Raw genomic sequence first — 24,305 nt, forward strand, 5'->3', positions numbered from 1 at the left:
AATTGGAATGCATTTAGAACCGGAATTAAAAATGTGTGTATGTGTGAATAAGGTGCCGTTTCCCGCTCCTTAATGCATTTGAAAAAAAAAACTACATACATAGTATGTATAAAATCTATGATTTTGAATATATATATATATATATTTTTTTTTTCACAAATAGACCAAATTTGGGCTTAGCTTTATGTACTTAAAGTTAATGAGAGTTCCAATTAGTTTATTTTTAAATAACCTATAGGGTTTAGTTTCATGGAAATGCCGCATGATTTCCCCCTAACGGTAAGTCCGAGTATTGAAATTACGACTTTCATACATACATATATATATTGGTGTCATATTGTTTTCATACCATACATGAACATTGTTGGTTAATGTTTACAAATCATTTTTTGGTTTTTATAAATATAAATTGTGTTACCTTTTTACTTTCATAAATCTTCACAAACACCCTGTGTTTTGTTCCCATACATACCATACAAAAAAGTGTATTGAATTTTCGCAATAATAGACCGCGGCAACAGCGGCTTATCAATTAGTTTATTTACTTCCAAGTTTACCAACATTGTAAACAAAAGGTACAAAATCGTAGCAGAAAATGTCTTCATTAGGAGATTCGGTTGGTTATCTAATTTTTGGCAATCCAATTAGCCAAGCGCTATTATCGACTGCGGCGGATGTGATTAAAAGCACAGTAAGTTGTGCAAGGCATTGTTTTTTTCCCCTCTTACTTAACTATTTACCTTTTCAATGTAATGTTTAGGAAGCGCTTTTGCCACGCAAATTGCCGGCACCGAAGGCAACTTTATCTGCGCCTCCACCGCCACCTGTGCGCTTACCATTGTGGGAGTTGGCTGGCAGGCAATACAACTTCATACGTCTAGCAGGTTTATGTGGCGCAAGTGCTGTGATTATGGGTGCCTATGGCAAACATATTTTTGCAAAATTTCCCAATTCAGAAGATAAAACAGAGTCTAGGACGGTTTTTGAAACAGCGAATCGTTTTCATTTTCTTCATTCATTTGCACTTTTAGCAATGCCGCTGGTGCGCAAACCGTTATTGGTAAGTTCAACATACAGTTAGTATCAAGTTTCTTAGATTGACAACATGTGCAATCTTTTGTTGGCTTTTAGTTTTATTATTTTATTATGTGTGTAAATGGAATGATCTACTACTACTAAGTAGATATTTTGTAATAATGTACAAGTAAAATTAACAAAACTAAGTTTTACTCATATTAAGAACAGTGAAAATCTGTTTTTAAAAACCAATTTTACATTATAGTATGACATTTGAATATTCTGTTAAATTTTCATTGCGAAATATAAAAAAATACGGCAACGACCATAATGACTCTTGAGGGTGTCGGGAAAAAATTTAATTGCGGTGCCCCTCATAACTCAGTGCTAGATCTGAAACAAAAAAAAAATAAATATAAAAAAATTATATCGTTAGGTAATTGCTTTTTGTCCAGGTACCGCTGTTTTTCGAAATTTAAAGTTTTCTCTTTTTTAAAAACACTTAAAAGAAAAAATAGATTTTTTTTTTTTTGAATTTCGATGAAAAACACTCATAAGACGATTTGATCGATTTTCACATAATCTCTTTGAGATTTCAAAAACTCTACCCCGCTCAATTCAAAATTCAGTCGAATTTAAAAACATACCCACACCACTGTTCATAAAAACTGCATTTATACTTAAATATTATAATTTATTGTCTGATAAAAGACTTTATTTCCAGCAATTATCTATATGATTACTTCAAGATTTACAAAAGTTATATATGTAAACGTTGCAAAGTATTCAATTGTTTTTCAATTTCAATTTTTTTCCAAACACGTTTATTTAAAAAGTGCAGAAGAACATGCTTTTAAATTAAATACTTTTATTTATATTTTCTCTTGTTTATGTAATATATTTAATATTTCATTATTTGCGCATAAATTCAATGTATTGGTATGCTACGTATTATTTTTTATAACACCGCACATTTATACTATTTGAGCATTTCGCCATAAGTTCGTATTAAAGCTTGAGTTCATGTTTATATTTAATTTGTGGAAACTAACTTTTTACCACTTGCAGCTGAAATTTCAATTCTAAATGAATGTGCCATTCAAATATTAAGCGATTTTAAAAAGAATTTAGAAATAAAACTTCCGTGCGTTTAACACATCAGTTGCAAGAAGCTATTTTTGTCATTTTGTTCGAGTGCTTAGGGTTTTTTCGTTTTATATTGCACATAGTGCCGTGCTCGTATTTATTAGGTAAAAAATTATGAATATTTATAGGCGCTAATTTGTAAATTTTTCTGTGAGTTAGTATACTCTTTAAAGTTTTTTTGAACGGATTTTCTTAACAACTTGCGTTACTCAGAGTGTGTGGAAAGTGATTATCAATATACAACTTTCCGGAAGTAATTATTGCTGGCAACAATAATTAATTTTCAGGTGAACAATATTTTTTTTTTTTAATTTTTTTGTCTATTTCTTTTAAAATTTACTGCTGATTGTTCAGAAAAACATTAGGTTATTTTATGAATTTAATATAGATTCATTTCTTATGAACTATTTGGGTGAATCACTTTGAATTTTTTCGAAACAACCTACTAAAATAAATGATGTTGAAACGCCATGATGTGGGCTAAGAAAGACATAATGACGTAGCCCGAAGTCTAAAACCTTTAAAACTTATAATCATGCGGCGGTTTAAGGTATTTCAGTGTTGATTTTAATGCTTGAAACTTTCAAGCAACACTGCAAATGCTGAATCCGTAAAAGCATTTATATGTATAAGTATATAAATAAAAACCAAACTCTTCTCTATAATGATTTGTGGGGTTGATATTAAAATGCAGTTGAGTCTAAAGCTTAAGGTGTTGGTGAGTTGCTATAATCACATGACTTTCAGTAATCCATACAAAATATTTTTTTTTATATAGCATAAAGTATGATCTAGTAATTGACTTAATTCTTCTAAAGTTCGTTATTTATTTATTTTTATTCTTAGAAATAAATATTTGTATTAGTTGTGTTTATTAACCATTTTTCGTAATAAAAAATATTTTTTGTTGTATTTACAACATAACCTGTTTCAAGCAGTACTACCTATAATTTCCTATAAGCACAATAAAGAGCAACCTTTTAGCAGCTAAGACTAATTAAATTACTGTAATAAGTTAATATGTATGTTTGTATGTAAGTTTTTTAACAACCACTAAAGTTTTTGCAGGTGCAAAGCTACATATATTTGCCAACAATCAGCTGATTTTTACACTTACTGCTACTACTTAATAAATAAATATAAATATGATTATTTTATTTATTGGATACAAGATTTTCCTAAGTTTTTTCATATAGTTATATTTATTTTTCTTGTTTTAAGTACTATATGTGTTTTTTGCTGCTTGAACTTATTCTTGAATGACACCCGCTGTAGTTAGTCTTCGCTATGAGCCTGTTTCACTGAGTGCCCCAAGTTATTTTTTTTTTTTGTATATTTAGAATTTTATTTGGGTTTACGCCCATATCTGTATTCAAATAAATGCATTTGTTGAAATAAGCATTTTATATGCATATTATGTTTTGATTTTTAAGTCATTTCCATATTACATAGTACATATGTTTTGGCTTCATTGAACTCAAAAAATTAGTTTGAAATATAACTAATTTAGAATTTCTTAATGTAACTCAATTTAATATTAGAGAAAAACTTATTTCAGAAAATTCTGTACAGTAATTGTGTTTTTACAATTTTGATATTTTTTATTTTTAACTTTTATTGCTATTTTCACGCTTGGAATTATGTGGATTTGATTGGATATTTTATGTAATGTTAATTTCTTGTATGGAAACACATTTTAAGAAATTTCAGTGCCAGTTCTGAGCTTTCTGAATAATTGCAAGAAAAATCATACTATTTTTTCAAAAGCTAAAAAAAAGCTATGGAGTTAAAAACCGTAATAGGGGTATAAATATTTTGGACAATGTGGATTTAATTGCATAACGGTAGCACATTTTAATGGATTTTAGCTGAAATTTTGTGCTTTTTGAATAGTTTCAACCAAAATTATTTTTATAAATTTCGAATATTTTGACGTTAGAAATACCAGATAGATTATCTGTTAGCTCTAATGAAATAATTATCTAAATTTGTTCAATTCCCTCAATTTGAATTTAAACACGGCTTAAAACCAATTTTTAATAGTCAATTCCCACAACAGAAGGTTCTACGCACGGATTTTATCCTTTATCCCCATAAAAACAAAAACTAAAAAAAAAAAATTTAAAGACGTAAAGATCATTATTATCGTTTTACATTTGCTTTAACATAAAAATATTGAATGTACTTACATTAGTAGCTCTTTAACTGCTACCAACATGACGTCATTAATATATGTATGTGTATTATTTAAGCCCAAATTTGTAAAAACCTTTTAGTAATGCCAAAATGACATATTCAAGAAAGTTTTGTTTTTTTATATTTTTTGCACTTCTGCATTAATTAGTGTTGCTTAAATCATTACATATGTATAATACATATACATATACTTTTTTTGCATACTACCAAACATACACATGTAATTTCCATTTAACAAGGAACTTGTCTTATTGTCCTTTCATTTGTGGTTTTATGATGCATTCAAATTTTTGTATTAATTGTCATTCATTGCAGACCGGCTCCTTGATGGCCGTGGGCACTATACTGTTTAGCGGTGTACTCTACCATCGCGCTCTGACTGGCGACAGAACTTACATACCGGTGGCAACGTGTGGTGGCTTTTGCCTTATCGTGGCTTGGCTTTCGCTAATCTTTTAAGGCTATGTATTGTTGATTGATACCATTCATTTATTGTCGTTTGTTACATAAACGCTAGTATACAAACAAAAAATGTATATTTACTTAGCTACCCATACAATTGTGAGCGATGGGAAAAGTGTGCGATTTGGAAAATCACAAAAACAAAGATAATTAATTACATATGGATATATCATATTGCATATCGGTTTAGCATTAGTTGTTAAGATTTTCGAATAAATAATTTATTTATGACAAAGTTCTTTAAATAAATCGTTTTAGTGTTTTTATTACTACTAATTAGTTAATTAATTTATTTATTTAACGCTGTAAACTTTGCAGCGCGCACAATAGTATGGGTGCATAGTGTAAATTACATTTATTTCGTAATATTTTTTTGGAATCTTTGAGATTATTATTTTTTATTTAATTCTCACTTAACACTACATATAATTTCATTTGCAATTTCAATTAAGTAAATTATATAAATGCATTCTGCATTTTGTAAATATTTATTATAGCATTATATATTTATGTATCTACGTATATCTAACGTTTATAACTAGTACTGATATAATCAGTGTTTACTGGAAGAATCAATGTCGTTAATAGTTGTAAATTATTACTAAAGCTATGTATGAATTTTAAATGCATACTCAAAACTACATAATTTTCATTGATTTGCGGCTGCGCACACATTACAATCTCTTTTCACAGTAATAAATCTAAAATACAACATTATATAAAACAATGTATTTATTATTTTTGTACTATATATGCGTTATATTACATACAAAAACGTTTCTGATGCTATGATTTCATAAAAATTCTATATGAACAACATATATTTGTGTGTATTTTTTTTTAATACAAACGCTTCTTAAATACTTAGATGACACAAAAATGTTCTACGTTTGCTGTGTTGTTAAAATAAAGCTGCTGTCTACTACTGGTAAAAAACATTTAAAACCACAAAGTTTATGCCCTAATATTGTCAACGAGTTTCACAATTGGAACACATACGATATATGTTTGCTTTGAAGCTGTTTTTTTACTTCAAATAACTATGCTGGCGCGTAAGCGTTTACAATGCACAAAACAAAATTCTAATTCATCACAAATCACTACTTCATTAAAGAAAAAAACAAACATTTTTTAATGCTATCGTAAAGAGAGGTGCATACAAAATGTGTGTGTGAGTAGTATATCTATAAACATACATACATGTGTGTAAGTTATTTTTTATGTGTATAAATTTTTTTTCCTGTCGGCCAAGCTAAACAATTATCTTCAATTAGAAAAAAAAGTAAAATTGCTCAATTAAATTCTTTTATAATATACATAATTATGCCACAAAGTTAGCTGCTCCGTATGTATGTATATGTACTTGTTTATATGCTAATAGTAAAGCTGTCTTACAGCGTTTCGACCTGAGCTATAAACTCATTATTGCACGCGCCCAACCTTAGCGTGTGTTTGTGTAGTTCACTTTTGGTTGTTGTTTCCTTCTTTATTGTCTCAGTTTTTTTTGATTTAATTTCATTTCAATCGTGATTATCTTTACTAAAGCAATTGGAATTAGCATAAATTTACACTTTAAATTTCACACTTTTGTTTGTGGATATGTAGAATTTGCAAATTTCAGGTCAATTTTCACATTTCCATGCCAGGTATGGCACATAAAATTAGCATTCGTTTAGATATGTAGGTGTATACTTATGTTACATTTTGCCATGTTCAACGCACACAGTTACTATAGACACGCATACAAGCGTCTTGATTATTTTGCTAAACAATAATTTACCATACTAATTTAATTGTAATTGTTTTAAGTACTGTATAAAAATAAGCCTCGATATGATAATCTACGTGCTTCGCTCCCATTTACTCCGCCATTGTTCGGTTCCTGCTATCCGAGAAATTTGTGATGCGTTGCTTCGGTGAGAGTTTTTTGTATACGCACATTCGCAGGATGATTTGATATCGGCTCTAGAAACTTAAGCAAATATTCTTTGAACACTTTCGGTACGGAGAAATGTCAAGAATCCTTTTTCGCGCGCAGATTCTCCTCATGCGCCTGTAAAAGAATAGAAATTGTGGCTTTAGTTTAGAGCTTTTACTTACTTTCAGTAAAAAAAAATTGTATATTTCAGAATTTCTTTATAACTCATTATAATATTACTGGCATTAAAAAAAAAAAAGAAAAAATCGGTTATGACAAAAAACAAGAAAATATGAAAACTTCGGTTGCATCGAAGCTATAATAAAAAAAAGTTTCCTGATTCGAATTGTACAGTTAAGATGGCAGCTATATTTGTCTGATCTGAACACTTTCTTCTTTTCATTGGAGGTGTTTTTTAAGTGGCGCATCCTAAACCTAGCGCACAAACCTGGGGAGGGATGTTTCACCTTCTCACTTTAGCTCGCCTTCAAGCGGATGTTTTTTTGTGGATATAGGTTTCGGTTTCTTCAGCTCAACACTAAAGCTCCCAGAGGATACTTGATAAGACCGAAAGTCGTGAGCTGCTTGAGCCATATGTAATAGAATCGTTTCTGGCCACTTCCAAGAAAATGGCGCTCAGAGAACTTTCCTCACTTGCATCAACTTCTACACATAGCTCCATACTCCTGTGTTACGAGTTTTCGAGAGAAATGTTTTGAGGAACATTTTTGAATAGATAAAAACACTCCAGCTCTTAGAATATTCGAAGCAGTACCCGTCGGGGGAAGCAGAGGAAGGGGAAAACCTCCACTCCGTTGGAAAGACCAGGTGGAGAAGGACCTGGCTGCATTTGGAATCTCCAATTGGCGCCAAACAATGAAAAGGAAGAACGACTGGTGAGTTGTAAACTATAACTGCGTAAGCGGTGTCTAGGCCAATCGAGAAGAAGAACACTTTCTTCGGAGACTGTATTATTGCTTTAAACCATAATCCTAGCCAAATTATGTAGGAATATCTCGTCAAATGTAGAAGTTTTCCATTCAGTTTGTATAACAGCTATATGTTATAGTTGGACGATATCGGCGGTTCCGATAAATAAGTAGCTCCTTGAGGAGAAAACGTGTGCAAAATTTCAGAGCGATATCTTAGAAACTTAAGAACTAGTTCGCTTATATACAGACAGACAGGGCGACAAGGCTAATTCGACTCAGCACATTGTGGCAAACTTAATATTACCCTAGTACTGTGCGTGTTTCTAATCTTAGCGATATTTTGCTAATATAAATAAACTGAAAGCTTACCTTTTGTGCCACTGTTAGCAGATTGTCGAAAGTGCTGTTACCCGCCTGCTTTACCATGCCGTAGAATATCTTTGTTTTGCTTTCAGTCAACAATTCAAATGGTGAACCGAACTCCACCGCGCGCCCAGCATCCATGACCAGCACCTTATCCGAGTCCATGACTGTGTGCAAACGATGCGCAATTGTGAGAACCGTGCAGTGTTTGAATTTACTTCTTATTGTCAATTGTATGAGTGCATCAGTCTGTGGATCCACATTTGCTGTTGCCTCGTCCAGCACAAGAATTTTATTTTCACGTAGTATAGCACGTGCCAGGCATACCAACTGTCGTTGACCGACACTGAAATTACTGCCACCCTCTGATATTTTACTCTGCAAGCCACTTGGTAACTCCGATACGACGCCTTTCAATTTAACCTAAAAGTATATATTATCCGATTATAAAAACTCAAGTATGGTATATCCTTAATAAGTTTTGTCATACTTCATCAAGCGCCTCCCACAACTTGGCGTCGGAGTATTCGTCAAAGGGATCGAGATTGTAACGCATTGTGCCCGAGAACAGCACCGGCTCTTGTGGTATTATGGAGATTTTACTACGCAAGTCATGCAAGCCCAAATCATTGGTATCCCTGGTGTCGATTATTATCGAACCATCATTATATGACAAGCGGAAGAGCGCATTGATGAGCGATGATTTGCCGGCGCCCGTGCGACCCACAATGCCTACCTTTTCGCAGGATTGTATTTCGAGATTTAGAGATTTCAACACACGTTCCGACTTTGGATCAGGGAAATACCGTAAGCTGAGCTTATCAAATTTAATTTTACCATCTTCTGGCCATGTCTTCGGTGGTTTCTTACCAGGTCTACTCTCCAGTTCACCTTCTGGTTCGATTTGATCGTATTCAACTACACGCTCCACACACGTCATATTGTTCTCCAACTCAGCTGACTGACGCATGCCCCACTGTACCATGCCGGTCAAGCCCATAGCTTGCGTTATGGCTAAGCCCACATCTCCGCTGTTCTTCGGTGAAAATATGAAAAAACTCAGTGCTGTAACAGCTATGTAGACGACACAGAAACAGTCGAGCCAGTAACCAAAAGCACGAGCTGTGGTCAAAGACATGTAATAACCGGAACTGTGCATATCCTGATAATTATCAAATTCGCTTATTAAGGTTTTTTGAGCACCGAAGGCGCGTATAGTAGATAGGCCACTCAGTGAGGCGCCCAAGTGGGAGTAAATTGGTGAACGTGCTATATGAAGTGGAAGGAATAAATAAAATGAATTATAATATTATATAAAATGCGATATATTTTATAATCAACTTACTGACTGCTTCCAGACGTTTCACGTCCCTTGAGGTATTCAAATAAAATGCACGTAGAAAATAGAATATTATGCAAAGCACAAATGTAATTAGCAAGTTCCACAAATTCACAACCGTTATTACAACCACAATGCCCACGCAGCCTAAAAAGATTTGTAGAACATCCATCAGCACCGATGGTAGAATTTCATCTACCTGACCCAAATCCTTTGAGAATCTATTCAATATACGTCCTGAGGGATTTGTGTGAAAAAAGTACATGGAGGCGCGTGTGAGACCGCGGAACATGGCATTATGCAAGGTAATCGAAGAGCGTTTCGCCATTGTAAAGAAAAGCAAACTGCGACTTAGTGAGAAAATAATAGTCGCCAAAATAATGGCCGAGAATATGTAAATGTCAGTGGGATCCGTTTCATTATTTATGCGTACATCGCGACCATAGAGACGACCGATTATGCGAGCGCCAAAATTTTTGGATTCTGTTTCTGTACTACCCTCATTTTTGTTTACCCTGCAAACAATGAAAAATCACTATTAATGTTTCTCTTTAATACTACAACTTGCAAGTTGAACTCACCAATAAGATAAAAAGTAGTCACCGCCAGATCCTAGAACCTGCGCAGCAACGCAAAAGAACATAGTTACTGTGAAGAGTAAGTAACCACCACTTGCGGTGAAGTATCTAGTATACAGTGACCAACCGATTTGACCCTCTTCACGATTCTCCTGCACCTGCGTAGGCGCTTCGCCTGCAGCTGACTCAGCTATGGAGCTCATGGACGAAATACTGTTCTGGCGTTGTCTGCTATTCTGACGTGACAAATTCTTCTTTTCACCGTCGCCAGCAGCACCATCCGCATCAGCGCTTAGATCGGGCGCCACCAACAATTTAGCAAAGTCCAGACCACTTCTACGCATCGACTCATATGTACCCACTGCACTCAGTTTACCCTTATCCATTATAACAATAATATCGGCCTGTTCCAGAAATTGCAGCTGATGTGTAACCAAAATGACTATGTCTTCTCGTAGGAAACCGCGCATACATTGATCGAAGAGATGACGACCGACATGCGTGTCCACAGCGCTTAATGGATCATCTAACAGATAAACGTCGGCTTTACGGTAGACTGCGCGCGCTAAGCTGATACGCGCTTTTTGACCGCCCGAAAGCGATGTGCCGCGTTCACCCACTATTGTTTTGTCGCCAAAAGGTAGCAGTTCGAAATCGCGTTCCAGCGCGCACTTCTTTATTACCGTGCGATAACGGTTCTTGTCCATTGGTAAACCGAAAAGTATATTCTGACGGACGGTACCGGTGAATAACCAAGGTTCCTGAGAGGCGTACGAAAAGGTGCCTTGTATGTTGATGGAACCTGATTCGGCGGGTAGTTCGCCAAGTATGGCTTGTATTAAACTGAAAGTGAGAAAATATAAATAAGAAAAAATTCCATACGCGATTGCGCCAGAAAGCCTGCAAACATTAACAGTGCATCACAGAGTAACGCGCACTCACCTTGATTTGCCAGAGCCCACTGGCCCAATAACAGCCACCAGCGTACGTGGTTTCACCTTCAGTTCGATATTGTTCAATGTGTATTCCGACATAGAGCGATCCCATTTCGCCTTCAATTTATGTATTTCAATGCCCGGTATAACTTGCTTCTCCTCTGGATTCGTTTGTAACGGCTTCAGACCACCATTTAGTGTCAGCGTTTTTTCATTCTCTTCGATGATATATGTTTGCTTTATTGTTTTGTGTTCATGTTCGTTATCCTCGGAACGATCCTTCACTTTGGTCTCATCATACAACAAATACTTTTCTATACGTTTTATTGAAACCAATGTCTCGGCGCATTGCGAAATGGCCAAGGGGAAGTAGACAGTCATTGTGTTGCGCAATATATTATAGTAGGCCGTGATGACGAAAGCCTTCTCCGCGGTCAAAAACTGACCGAGCAGCACATAACCCACCAAACTGGCAAAGACGGACACACGTGTCATGAACATGATGAACGATTGCAAAATACCACGTATGTAGTTGACGTTACGTATGGCTTTCATTTCTTTGCGACGCGCATATTGCACCATCTTGCCGAAGGGCTTCTCCCACGCATACATCTTGATCACCTGTATGCCCGATATGATTTCGTTCATCATACGTACACGCTCATCCGTACACAGAGCTGTGCGCAGGCGCAACACTGACGTCCTCTTGCCGAGATACGCCTGCAGCGGCAGGAAGAGCAACATAAAAGCAACGCCAAATAGCGAGGAGACGCCAATCTAAAATTGAATAAAAATAAGAACACATAAAAATTGAGATGAGTCCAAGGACACTTGCACTGTTATTGGCACGTCACCGTCAATTCACTTTTCACTTTTGATAGCGACATTCGGCCGCTTCATAAATCTGTTACTTTATCATACCCACCTCTCGATACATAAGCAATGTTATTACTATTATCTCCACCGGTCCCAGCCATATATAATGCATCTGTATGAGTGACGTATCCAGACGGCCCACATCGTTTGATAACAGATTTACTACCTGGCCGGTTGTGGTGCTGCCAAGCGCCGTCTTGCTCAAGCGCAGCGCCTTTCGATAAATCACGCTGCACAAAGCAACGCGCACCTTCATGCCCGTATGTAGCACGGACATCATGTACGGATGCATAAACAGCACATTCAGCGCGCTGCACATTATCACACCCACGGTGTAGAGAACGCCTGTGTTGAGGCTATCGTCTTTAGCCGGATTGGCGTAGTAATTAACAAGGCCACCAAGAAACAGTGGCTGTGTAACACTGAAGAAATATAGAATTACATACATATATAAATAGTTAATTGGTTCAAGTTTAGCATGTACTAGCGGATGTGTAGTCTATGTATATAGGTATCCACAATATGAGGACAGTGCTTATTTATCAATGGTTAACTAATAATCAGCTGACTTGTACAGGAAATGTTACTCACCGCAACCCGATTTCTAGCAGGAATAAAATTAAGCCCAGCAACGCGTAGCGCGCACCGAACACGCGTAGCACCGCGCACAGCAGTTTGGGTTCCTGGTGCTTTTGTCGTTTCTTATCGATCTCTGCTTCCCAAGCTACGCCCATCTTGTTTCCCAACGTAGCTGAAAACAAGGAGAGGCTTATAGACATACATGCCATACATACATACAAGCGTTTAATGATTAATGCAGTTTTATGTGGTGCACAGATTATATTTCATATTTATACGATACAACACAGTTAAGACGTGATCATTGCGTTAATTATTCATTGTTGTTTTATTATGTGCAACGCACCATAGAATATATTAATTTCATTTACGAATTAATGCATTTTTCTTAGCGGTAGCAGATTTTATGTGCGGACAAGCATTGATATCAGCAGGGTTGGTGGATAAGTCGGAAACTTTTCGATTAAAGAAGAACTTGTTAAATATTATTGGATAGTCGAAAAAGTCTTTTCGTATTTTGTCAATAGATGTCGTTGCAGTCGTATAACTCCAGCGTTACCAATAACATTGTGTCATTCCATATAGTGTTGGAAAGGCGAGATTTTAATTTTTTTGATTCCCGCTTCGCTCTAACCAAAATTGAAATTCTTTCCATTGTTTCAAGATTAGAAAAGTCATTTTTTGGTAATGTCTGTTTTGGTAAATTCTGTTTAATTACGTATACTACTCGTAATTAATTTTACTATTATTAAGACATGTCTCTGGACGACCTTCAACCATTTCAACTGATGAAAATATTAAAAAGTAAAGGACATGGTGTTTGAAAAGCATCAGACTAGTGTTAGAGAGAAGACAAGAGAGTTCGACATTTCTCGCGAGTCCGTTCGAATGATTTTGGTAGATATTCTGGTTATGAAACACGTTCTTGATCGACTTGTCCCGATAAAGCTGATTTTTTTTTTAAACAAATCGTAAACTGTTCTCTTTGGATATGCTTGATCGTGCGAATTCCGATCCCACGATTATGGAGAGCATTATAGCCGCCGATGAAACATAAGATTGAGAGTTTGACATTCAAACAAGACAACAATCATCGGAAAGGAGAGAAAAAACGAGCCGAAATAAAAAAAACCAAGCCAAAGTCGCTCAAAAATCAATGCGAGGCTAGTTGTTTTTTTCGATATTCGTGGTTTGGTGCATCATGAGTTTTTTCCGGAGAAAACGACGGTCAACATCCATTGAAAACGGCTGGAATTTAAAACGATGATAATGCACCATCGCAACGAGCCACGATTCCTGTTGATCGAGGAGATAAAACAAAATTCACTGAAAGTCATCCCAAAAAGTGCTTAAGGAAAGTGTTTAAGAAGACTAGAAAACTCGTTGGCATAAGTGTATAACATCTGGTGGGGATTACTTTGAGAGCAACAAGACAAATATTGTTGAAAAATTAAATATTTTGCGTTTCCGGGTACTTTATTGTCACAATGTATGTATATATACATTTCGAAACTACGTAAAAAGTTATAAACGCAAGATCTATTAGAGCGGTGTATATACATACATATATACGTATATTTTATCTACGATGGGTGATAAATAGGTTACGTGGTTATACATCTACATACATATGTATATGTGGATAAGATTTTGGCTTCTTGTTGGACTCCTATTTAACATACATATACTAGTCGTAATTAATTTTACTACTTTTAATAGATCCACTTGGGACTTAATATTATATTTCCTGGAGCTAAAGATTCTGCTTGAAACTAAGTGAATAATCACACTTGTTATGACTGAAACACTGAAGATATGATATTAGCATTTAATATTTTATAAATAAACCATACATATATATATTAGTATGATTTCTAAAATGGTTATGTATGATAAGATTCTTTATTATCATTGAATCTAGCAACATGTTTGAACTTGTGAAAGTGTTTTCTGTAAATAAATGATTGCGTTTTAACTGTCAGTCAAAGGCAAAAACTTTGTTATACAGGTCTTCGATAAAACAACTATCGGGATTATCAGTATTAAAAAGCCAATTAAGTGAGGGTGGAGATCTAAACATATTGACATATTGTCTGATCAAAACCGACAGTATCAGATCTGGATAATTTATAAGTAGAAAAAAAGCTTAGACATTCTTTAACTTGACATTTAACATTCTTGAATGTACATTTATGTAGTGAGTTCAAGGCTAGTGTCGTCGCCCAGCTATCAGAATAGGCTGCCACTTCTCTGAAGAATGCTGCACTCAAGCACAGTAGATATGTATACTGCTACCTTAATGGCGACAACCTCGGTTTCAAAAACGCTAAAGTAGTAAGTACACATGACACTGAAGTTTATAGATATTTCCTGATAATACACGCCTTCAGCAACCTTCAGCGCATTATTTCTCTTCTCCTCAGCGGCTTCTACCCACCGACTAACTAATTTTGATAACATACTTCTAAAATTCGGGATCTAATCGATATGTCGCAAAACTGAAGAAATGATGAATGGATGAATGAATGAATATACAATTATAACAAGCACAAATTATAAGAACATTTTCAAAATATTGAAATAAACCAAAGTTTGAGCCAAATTATGCTCAGCAATGAGGCACATTTTACGCAATGGGTGTGTAAACAAACAATATTGCCGCATTTGGAACGAAGAACAACCTGAAGAGATTCAAGAGCTGTCATTTCATTCAGAAAAGCTAAGGTTTGATGTCGTTTGTGGGTCGGTTGAATCATCGGTGAATATTTCCTTAAAAAGGGTGCCGGTGATAACATAACCGTCAACGGTGACAGTTATCGTGCCATGATAACCGACTATTTGATGCCTAAAATTAAAGCTCGTGATCTCGGTGATATTTGGTTTCAACAAGACGACGCCACTTTCCACACATCGCATCAATCAATAGATTTATTGAGAGAACACTTCGGTGAGTAGATAATTTCACGTTTTGGGCCGGTCGATGAGCCACCAAGATCGTGTGATATCACACCGTTAGACTTTTTCCTTTGAGGATATGTAAACTCTGAAGTGCATGATGACAATCCCGGTTGGATTCAGGCCTTCAAGCAAAGCATCACGCCAGTTACCAGGCGAAGTCCTCGAACGAGTCATCGAAAATTGGACTCAACGGATAGAATATCTGAGACGTAGCTGCAGCCAACATTTGAAAGAGATAATTTTCAAAAAATAAATGCCATAGAATGCTCTTTCAAATGATAATAAACTTTCCCTATTATTTTAGCATACTTTTCATTAAACCCCATATCAAGCACGGAATGATATACAGGCAAAAAAAAGGTAATAACATACATATGTATGTATGTATATGTGTACCTAGAAATAAACCCATATGTGTGGGTGGATATGAACGCTTATGTTACTTTAATTGACAGCTTGCCTTTAACGCTGCAGACAACTAGTATGTTTAACTATTCATAAATGGAAACTATCCAATATGCTTAATGCAGAATTAAATATGTATATGTGTGTGTTCAAATTGGGCAAATCCTAATCGATAATTCGAATGCAAAGAAAGTTGTAATTCTAAACCAATACCAAACATATGCTGATGAACATGTTGTCATATGTAAGTACTTCTCTGTATGCATTAACTATAATTTGCTTACTAAATTAGCGCCGCGCCAATTTACAAGCACACAATCGTTTATAAAGTTCATATACTGGTACATGTACACACAGTTCTGGTATAATGCTTTAGCGACGATATTTGGCGAGTGCGCGTTTGCCGTAGCGGCATTGAAATTTCTCCCATCCACTAACGAATGAAGTGCTAAGTTGAAGAGAACGCGCGTGTGAGTCAAGTAAGTGTTGATGTTTACTATTTGACTTATTAATATGTATGGCTCGTTACAAATAATCAGCACATAAACATTTGGGCACATATGCGCCTAAATATGAACATACTTATAAGTACGCACAAACATTTGGAACAGCGGATTTTGAGTAACAATGTGCGTCAGCGCTGCGCAAACAAAGTCTTGGCGCTTGGCGGGCAAACTTCAAAGTTGAGAGAAAATTTGGGCAACTATTAAAGCGCGTTTTTTGCTTGCAAACGCTTGAGCAAAGATAATAAAGTACTTGGTTATGTTTTTTACTAATAAATAAGTAAATCATAAAGCAAACAATTCCGTTGACATGCAAAAATGAAATGATGTTTATTGCTATGAATCGAGTGAGAGGGTAGAAAACTAGAGACAACCACAAGTTTGTCTGCTGTTAAGGGATTATAGAATTTTCAAAAAATCGATTTTTTTTTACAAAAAAGTTTATTTTGCTTATTTCTCCAATTAATTACGAAGTCTGTTCTTCTTTTTTTATTTCTGAGGATCCAGTTCAGAGATATAGTGGTCACCGCAAAACGTCTTTTTTGAGAGGAGCTCCCGCAGATCAGCTGTAGTTCCTTTCCAAATAAATATTTTTACTAATACTTAGTCATAAAATACAGTTTTCTCAGAAAACAATTTGGAAAATTCACTTTTTTTCGGCCTTCTAACTGTACAATACCCCTTAAGGAGCCAAATTAGTCGAAGAAGGTACCTGTACGAGCTTCAACCTCATTTGAAACGAATCTATCGGTGACTTATTTTATATCAACTAAATTTAATGCGAGTATGTATGTTCATGGGCTCAAAAAAAAAATACCAAAAATGGTAAAATTTTGACCTACCGATAAAAATCGAAATACGTTATGACAAATAAAAAACGTTCAACGAATCGCTATCAAACAACCCTCGTACATTTAAGTGCATGAAGTGCTTACATTTCAATTGTAGATCATATGAATACTACCAGAGCAAAGCGGCTATATGCTTTGTTATTAAATACCACTTTGGAAAAAAAAATAAAAACTCAAAGCTAATATTCCATTATAAAGAAGCAATTAATACTTTGTTCATTAAATGGTAAAGGCAAAACGTTTCGGTTAACAAAACCCGAGCTTACTTTGATGAATTTGTATGTGTTATGTTTCTAAGTATGTTTGTATGCATTTATAGAAACACCAAAGCATTTGTCATAGCAGTATCAGTTGCATTCTTTATATTTACTCAGCTGATTTTCGGTGGTACCTACTTGAAGGCAAATTTCAAGTGTGGCATAATATCATATTTTGACTCCACAATGTGCCGGTAATAAATTACATTGCCGGCATTATTTCTCAGGAATCTGACATATATATTTACATACATATTTATTTATGTACACATAATAATATATAATTTTATTCAAAACATGTCGAATGACATATTTGCATATGTGGGGGGTTCTTATTTGCATACAAAAGTCATATAATACCATACATACATGCCCGTTAGGAAAACAAACTGTATAAGTAAACCGCCTAGTAATCTCTCAACCAAAAAGTGGTTAATAATTGACATTTTCATTTCAAAGTCACTTTTTTAGCGCTTTCAAGGGCAACAAGATAGGTTGATACTGCCGTTCTTTCAAATTTATTTAGATTTTGTGTACATATACTATATACATATCGCTCATTTGCTGCAAGACCGGCATAAGTCAAAAAAAATCGATTCTTCAGAAAACGAGTTTAAAGTTTTCAACTTACTACAACCTTACACGGTGACTCCAACCTTACACCTCTTCTCAAGCGGAGCATATAAGAGGTATTCATATGAATTTTTCACTCAACATGAAGTATGATATAACGAACAATTCTGCAGCATTAACTCAAAATTCACGTTTTTTGAATTATGCTGGTCTTGCAGCAAATGAGCGATATATATACTCATTACAGAAATTGCTCCCTTTCCTCCTGGGTATTTGTAATGGTTCGAAAATACGTCATTCTTTATTTGTGTACGAAAATTGCAATAAAACAAAAATCAGTTAATATGATAACCTCCCATGCGAGGTTTAGCCAACAATTTCTTTTATATATACGAGTTTATTTATGGCTTTATGGCTACTTTATGACTTTATTAGGGTCCCACATTTCATTGTACACTTTAATTTAATTATCCACATTGCACTTGAGATAGTTTAATAAAGCAGTAAGTACATACAATACAAATATACCGTTTATGATGATTTACCTGATCTGTGACTGTTTAAAGCTCTAAAAAGATCACGTTCATCCAAAGTCTTTTTGCGGCCCTTGAAGAAGACAGGCATCGTAAAGCTACAACGAAATACATTAAACATTTATTAATGTAAATTTATTTATCATAAATTATCTTGCGTTGTAATAGTCGTGAAGTGCTACAGAATAGTAGTGATAAGATAAATTAATTATAACTACAATTAAAGCTTCAGTGTATTTGCTCTTTCGTTACAATGTTATGTTTACTTCATCTGTAATATGAGAAAGTTGAAGGGTTTTATCTCCAAATAACGTCGTCTTTAGTAATCATTTTTCCACAGAAACAAATATTCGCTCAATTAATTGATTCTTAACATAGAAGTAAAAGAAAAAAGCACATTTTTCGATGAATTTCATAAGTTCTCTCTATCGCATCTAGCTAACTCATAAGACTTGTCTAGGTAACCTTGTTACAAGCATATTCGTATCTTCCTAGATATTGTATGCCTTGCCGGATTTGCCGTCCGTTTATTTTTTCATTTCTTATCACTGGAAGCTTTTGCACATAGCAGATTTAGTTAGCCCACATTCAACGGATCAGACACTAAAACGGCTCCAGTTTTCATCAAGATGAAGCCGTTATCTAACTTGGAATAGTGGCTTAGTAGCCACCGTAGTAACTTTAGCAGTAGGACGGAACTATTGTAGATTATCTTCTAAATGCTTAACGTTTTTTTTAGGATTAGTTGGTTGAAAATCCTCCAACGTTTTTTAACTTTAAGTCTACCATCATCCCACCTTATCTCATCACGTTGGTCTTTAGATAAAGAATTAACTAGGCGCTAATCGAAAGACCTGATAATTAAGTCTAAACACTGGAAATCTCGATCCATCAGGCATGCGGTAAAGTACCATTTACGGGTAAGAATTGAAGAACAATTACTTCAAGAAAATTTACCACACTAAATACATATATGTACTCGTATGTATATTTAACCCTGGACAGGATTTATTAAGTTTGTCACAATGTTTGTAACACCGAATCGGAAAAGTCGGAGATTCTATAAAGTCTATATATATTTAAATAATCAGCATACTGAGCTGGGTCAATTTAGCCATGTCTATCTGCTCGCCTGTCTGTACATACGCGAACTAGTCCCAGAATTTTTAAAATATCGATCTGAAATTCTTCCCAAAAAGCTGCTCATTTGTTGGCCGATATCGTACAACTATAGCATATAACTGGTATACAAACTAAACGATCGGAATCAAGTTCTGGTATGGAAAATTTTTTCATTTGGCGATATACATACTATATGTACATATCTTCAGGAAATTGGCATGAGTTTTTATCCGAAGAAATTGTTCAGACCCGATCGCTATGGTATATAACTGCCATACAACCTGAAAGATCGAAATCAAGTTCTTGCACGGCATCTTTTGTGTATGTCTAGGGTATAAAATATGTACTAATTTAGGCGATGACTTAGCAAAACCGTCTAATTACCCACTGCAACTACCATGACCATAGCTTATAGATGTACCTACACCTGTGTATAGGTGTGCTGTAAAAGCAAATAAATCATAAATCCTCTAACAAAAATGTGTTAACGAAAATAATGATTAGCAATGATATGCAATTCACAAAGATGTCGAATGCTTTATCAGCTCCCGGTTTTTCAAATCTGTACATTTTCACCGTTTTATAATGTTGTTGTCGAAAAATACGTGTGAATATTATCGCCAGATAATGTTTTTGATAAGCACTGAACTTAAAAAGCTTTACCAAATATTCACAAACGTTTACGTAAGTAAGAAAGTGTACATGCAATCGATAACGGTTTCCCACTCAGAAAATTTACCCACGTTCAAAGTCCATAGTACTTAATTGATAAATGAAAGATTTTTATTTTATAGATATTATTTAATAAATTTAACATTTCTTTATTTGTTGTTTGCAAATTTTGAAGATAATTATTTTTGGAAACGATTATGTAATACAAAAATTTCCCAACGTTATAATTCATATTTATAATTAATTGTTTATCCTTTATTGTTAAGCCGATTAAAAGTGGTAGTTGGATATCTTCTAGGTACTGTCGCAAACAATGCGAGACTCCTGACATGAATTTGTTAAAAAAAGATTACCAGTGATAATTTTTTGATGGTTTCAGAGCCTACCTGACCTTCGAGATTCTCATAGGGTGATTTGTGTTATTTTCGGATTACTCAAAAGAAATGTGATTGTCGTACCTATCATCCCAACCATCCATGAACTTCATTCAACTGATTACTTAGTATGTAATTTATAAATAATTAACTTTTACATACATGAAATTGTGTATGTAACCATTTACATTTGTAGCTAAACTAGGCAAGAGAAGTCACGTAGCTAACTAGCTGCATATACCGGGTTTTTCAATAGGGATGATATGATTTCTAAGAGTCGTTTTTTTTTAGTATATCATGATCTGTAATTTACTTTTATTGTATTTAGTAAGGTTTACAATTTCTCCAATTGCAACTTTTCGCGCGGTTTTACCATTTCGACTGTTTTCCACCTGTCTTCGCTATTCGTCGAATTGTTGAAAATTTCGAGCACACATTTTCTTTACATAATGTTTAAGTGCCAATAAGACAAAGAACCGCTCGACGTAATGAAAATATTGCTGCCGTTCAAGCTAGTGTTGTTGAAGATCGCAATATGGCGATTCCAAGACATTCTCTAGAATTGAGACTGCCATAACCTGGCGAATTTTGAGTATCGATTTGAGCTTGAACTCGTATAAAATTCTTCTCACTCAAGAACTAAAGCCATTAGACCACCGTAAAAGTGTTGGTTGATTTTGGTTTGAAATAATTTGAAAACGATAACGATTTTTTTACGAAAATAATCTTCTCTGATAAGGCTGACTTTCATCTGATTGGTGCGGTAAATAAACAATCGATACTGGTGCGAAGGAAATCTATAAATTATTCATGAAACACCATTTGGTTTACCTAAATTGACAGTCTAGTGTGCTTTTGGTCTGGTGGTCCGTTCTTCTTTCGAAATGAATATATGCATAACTGAGTATAGATCGATGATAACCACCTTTTTATGGCCGCAATTGAAAGAACTTGACCTTGACAACATCTAATGCTAACAATACTACGTGCCACACAGTACGTGCAACAACCAAATTATTGCGAGAAAAGTTTGCAGATTCGATTATTTCAAGAAATTGTAATCTCCCAGATGTGATTTCACACCATTCGACTACTTCTTGTGAGGTTATTTGATGTCATTGGTCTTCAGCAATAAACAAAGCTCTCTTCAAGCTTTAGACGTCAATATTGAACGTGCTATTCATGACATATGTACGTGATTGATTTAGTAGAAAAAGTATTTGAAAATGGAGTTCACCGAATTCGTTCCTGCAAAAAAGTCGTGGAGGCCATTTGAATGATTTTATATTCAGAGTCGATTGTTCTTCACATTAAATAAAAATATTCGAATTTCCTTAACAATTAGTTTTGTTAAAGAAATCACATCACTCTTATTGTAAATCCCTGTACTATATACCATATTCTAAAATTGAATAATTTACATTTATCGTTTTGTATAATAAATATATATGTATGTATGTGCAATTTTCATGCTATAATTCAACACTTACCAGAACATGAGCACTGAGAGTGGATTGGCACGTTCGCGCGGATTCTGCGGCAACTCATCCGCCTTAAACGACTGCATGGCGGCGTGGTTGGTTGTCGTCGCGTGTTGTCAAATTGGCAGTGATTGCTCGACACTTGGATGCTTTATTAAATTCACAACACTTAAACCTTAACTGCAATTTGAGAGTGAAGATAAAAAAAATGTATTCCAAATGTGATAAGAGAAAATAAGCATATTTCTTATATTTATTTGCATGTGAGAAATGTATGCGTGACCACTGGCATTGCAGCCAAAACTATTAATAAAATATTGCTTTAAAAATTCACAAACAACAATTTTAGATTTGAAAACACTTTTTTGTTACACTTATAAGGTTTGTTTAAAAAAAATAATTTTTATGAAAAAAATGTATTTTTATTATTTTTTTATAAAATTTATGGAAAAAATTATATTTATTTTTTTATAAAATTTATAAAAAAATTTATTTTTATTAAAAAATTCTTCATAGTTTATAATAATTTTTATTAAAAAAAAACACATTTTATGAAAAAAATTGTATTTTTCTAAAAAAAAATACTTTTCGGCTTTAATCTCAAATACAAATTAAACCTATTCTTTTACGAACTTCTTTAGTGCAGCACTTATTTTGTCATAATTTGAAAAAAAAAAAAATTGTATTGTCAGCACACCAGATCACGTCTAACTTGTCTCCAGATATCGCAAAAATATTTGTTATAATACGTAGAATTGCAAGTCACTTTTCCCTTTAAAACAATCTCGTTTACGAGTCGATATGATTAGCACATACATATGTATACAAGCATACGTACAAATTAGATTTTTATTAAAAATGCAGCACTGACTGTAAATAAAAACATTGTTAACAATATATTATACAACTTTTTTTCGCTGTTTTCGGCACTTTCTTATGCAAATTTTGCGTGTCTTTTGGATTCCGGGTATTTTTTGTCATTTATCTTAGTTTTTATTGTTTCAGAACGTTGTAAGTACATGTATTCAATCAAAATGTATTTGGAACACGCTGCGTTGACTGAATAATTTACTTTTTTTCATTGAGATTTTGTAAAAGAGTGAAGTTAAAAAAAACAACAACAAGATAATTTTATTCTTTCACCACCACATAATGCTTTTTGTCTTACAATGTGCATATAAAACAGCGTCAACCGAAAATTCACTGAACTTTAATTCATTCAAGCAAGTTTTTTTTTATTAACACCTTGATGCCGAAAATAAAACATACGTTTTACTACCAATGCGCGTGCTGCCACTATTTAGAACCTTCTGCCAATAGTAAGAGCGCTCCGCACATTCTAACCGTTCGCGCAAGACTCTTACTGAAGAGTAGACGCGCCGCACTTTTATACCGGCCGGTGAGCGCTCTTATCACAAGTGCAAGATCATTGGATCGTTAAATTTCGGAGTATTCACTCACAGCCGAGTCTCTTAGTTGCGTTTTTGCGTTTTTATTTTGTTTACAAGAACATTGCTAAAAAGCTTTTATTTTATTTTTTAGAATGACTCGATGATTTTTGCTAATGTCAATATTAATATTAGTATCTAAATATGCGTGCTTAGTCAGCAATTTTGTGGTGCTTGACGGAGTTATTATGCAAGCGATTGCGCTAACACGCTTGTTATAGCGTCAGTGGCATGTCCATGACAACTCTCTTATTTCTGGCTTTTAACGTTTTCTCTGCGAAAATTCACAGCTTTAAGAATGACAATTACAAAATTTTTGAGTTAAAGGTGTAAGCGCGGTGCCGTTTTGCTCAGTTTGGAGCAAATTTGGTAATTTATTTTTTCTCTTATCCAATAAGCGTACAGAGGATTTTCATCAGCGGTGCTAAATATTTTCACGACTGTTCTCCAATTTATCGAATCTCAAGTTCGCATCTTGAGGCTGTGTAAAGGAGACTTTCAAAACTATTCTAACATATAATTTTCTAGGGAAAGAGTGGGTTTCATAAAGAATGAATTTGGACAAGCAGACTACACTTTGTTATATACTAGGCAGGATAAAAGAATCGAATTTTCGCCTGATACCTCCAAGAAAATCTCTCCAAGTATGAAAATTTAAGAAACGAGATATTTTTTCAAGTAGTTGGAAGCGAGATATGAATTTTTCTGTGAAGAACTTCAGCCGTAGCTGAGAGTTTACTCGAAGACCCTGGAGAGTTGATTCGGCACCGTTCGCAGCAACTTGAAC

At 34.5% G+C, this 24,305-nt stretch overlaps 2 protein-coding genes across 2 annotated transcripts; one reads left to right on the forward strand and one right to left on the reverse strand.

The window, feature by feature from the left end:
* Positions 1–475: 475 nt before the first annotated feature.
* On the forward strand, positions 476–4,872 carry LOC105231582 (transmembrane protein 256 homolog). The gene is made up of 3 exons (XM_011212965.4): positions 476–691; positions 761–1,060; positions 4,675–4,872. The coding sequence occupies exons 1-3, from the start codon at positions 596–598 to the stop codon at positions 4,816–4,818; spliced, it is 540 nt and encodes a 179-aa protein (XP_011211267.2). The 5' UTR covers positions 476–595; the 3' UTR covers positions 4,819–4,872.
* A 1,213-nt stretch (positions 4,873–6,085) lies between these two features.
* Positions 6,086–23,497, reverse strand: LOC105231583 (probable multidrug resistance-associated protein lethal(2)03659). Its single transcript, XM_019992194.3, has 11 exons — positions 23,340–23,497; positions 22,080–22,250; positions 18,434–18,519; positions 12,354–12,513; positions 11,812–12,184; positions 10,894–11,663; positions 9,955–10,794; positions 9,380–9,888; positions 8,525–9,303; positions 8,041–8,457; positions 6,086–6,874 (listed from the first exon to the last, which is right to left on the reverse strand). Exons 2-11 carry the CDS (start codon positions 22,154–22,156, stop codon positions 6,836–6,838), a joined length of 4,050 nt encoding a protein of 1,349 aa, XP_019847753.3. The 5' UTR covers positions 22,157–22,250; positions 23,340–23,497; the 3' UTR covers positions 6,086–6,835.
* Between the last annotated feature and the right edge of the window lie 808 nt (positions 23,498–24,305).

Source organism: Bactrocera dorsalis, unplaced genomic scaffold (genome assembly GCF_023373825.1).
Source record: "Bactrocera dorsalis isolate Fly_Bdor unplaced genomic scaffold, ASM2337382v1 BdCtg011, whole genome shotgun sequence".
NCBI lineage: Eukaryota > Metazoa > Arthropoda > Insecta > Diptera > Tephritidae > Bactrocera > Bactrocera dorsalis.